We start from the raw sequence: 1896 nt of genomic DNA, 5'->3' as shown, positions 1-1896 counted from the left end.
TTTTATTTATAAATATATATATATATATTTTTTTTTTTTTTTTTTTATTTATTTATATATTTTTTTATATTTTTTTTTTTTTTTTTTTTTTTTTTTTTTTTTTTTTAAATTTTTTTTTTTTTTTTTTTTTTTTTTTTTTTTTTTTTGAGTATATTATTTGTTCATGTGCAACATGCTTTTTGAAAATTTTATTATTAATTTTTTTTGGTTCTTCAATATATACACATATATATATATATATATATATTATATTTATTTATATATGTTTTTTTTTTGGACAATATACAATTTTATATAATTTTTTTTTTATTTTAAAAATTGTTTATGTTTTATGTTTTATGTTTTACGTTTTATTTTTTATATTTTTATATTTTTCTGTGCATACCTTTATGCTATAAACAATGAAAACTCTTCAATCGTTTTTTTTTTTATTTAAAAGAAAAGAAAAATGTTGCACAGAATTTGTTGTTTGACCGTGCATTAATGTATATATATATATATATATATATATATATATATAGATAGATTAATATAATTATTTTTTATAACGCACAATGACAAAAGGTGATTTTTTATTTTTTTGTTTATGTAGAATAGTTAATATATATATGTATATTTTTTTTTTTTTTTTTTAATCTAAAAAATATATGAAAAATTATGAACTAAAAATAATTCTAATAATACAAATATATATATATATATATATATATATATATATATATATGTATATATTTATGGACAAAAAAAAAATGTCTTTTCTATGTTAATTTTTTTTATTTTTTTATGAAAAATGAAATTATGGTTGATTTTTTGTTTTTTATTTTTACTTTCAAATAATTTCATATGGGCGAAGCAAGATGATGAGGTGAAAAAAAATAAAAGATATATGTTGAGAAAGAAATTTAAGAATAAGAAAATACACATAATGGAAAATGAACCAAATAAAATTTTTTTACAAGTACAATCAAAACATATATATGACCCTACTGGTGTATTTAGAGGTATGAATTGAAGGGCATTAGGATAATTGTAAATTAAATAAAAAAAAGAAAAATGTGTTTTTTTTTACCCTACATATATGTATATATATATATATATATATATATTTATTTATTTATTTTATTATTATTTTTTTTTTTTGTGTGTACATATCTGTATATTTTCTTTTAATATTTAGATATGCATAATTTTGCATTAGGTGCGTCTACTATTTATTTCTCGAGGCTCATGTGGGGTGCTATTATATTTGTAATAATGTTTATACTTGTATCAATAATAGGTATATATTTATATGTTGATAACCTGGAAAATACATTATCTCATAAGAATAAACATCATAAGAATGTTATGAATCATTATATAGTTAATCCAAATCCTATGCATAATTAAATAAGAAGAATTATTATGTTAATAATAATGATAATAACAATCACTTGTATAGATTCAAATGGGAAGCAGAAATTATATGAAAAGGAATAAAGTATACTATTTATATAATAATCTTTTTTAATTTATATATATATGTATATTTTTTGTTGCAGGATAAAGGGTAACAAAATAAAAAAAAATCATTGAATTATAACTTTATTTCTAATTAGAGAACCCCTTGTGTTTATATATACACATAAGGGTGTATGTATTATATATATATATATATATATATATGTATATTTTTTTTTTTTTTTTTCTTACTTTTGATCTTCATTTGAAGAATTAATTATGCATGATAAATATATTTTGTATTTTTAACAATCATATAATTCAAATGTTTAGACATTTATATCACTTTTTTATTTTTTCTAACCTTTACATAATTATTTAACATTAAATATGTTTATTATATAATTGTAAATTTTCATTTTTAAAAAGAAAAAAAAAAAAAAAAAAGGAAACAAA

General features: G+C 16.0%; 1 protein-coding gene across 2 annotated transcripts; it reads left to right on the top strand.

Annotated features, from left to right (window-relative positions):
• Positions 1–790: 790 nt before the first annotated feature.
• PRSY57_0103300 (hypothetical protein) lies at positions 791–1389 on the top strand (the record flags this gene model as incomplete). Of its 2 annotated transcripts, none has more annotated exons than XM_020114359.1 (2): positions 791–1001; positions 1199–1389. In XM_020114359.1, the coding sequence occupies 2 exons, from the start codon at positions 791–793 to the stop codon at positions 1387–1389; spliced, it is 402 nt and encodes a 133-aa protein (XP_019970928.1). The 2 variants fall into 2 exon arrangements, with proteins under 2 accessions (XP_019970928.1, XP_012760806.1); XM_012905352.1 differs by having other exon boundaries at positions 1178–1389.
• Positions 1390–1896: the final 507 nt, after the last annotated feature.

Source organism: Plasmodium reichenowi, chromosome 1 (assembly GCF_001601855.1).
Source record: "Plasmodium reichenowi strain SY57 chromosome 1, whole genome shotgun sequence".
Lineage (NCBI taxonomy): Eukaryota > Apicomplexa > Aconoidasida > Haemosporida > Plasmodiidae > Plasmodium > Plasmodium reichenowi.
The sequence above is the reverse complement of the archived record's forward strand: the minus strand, read 5'-3'. Positions and strand labels throughout refer to the sequence as shown.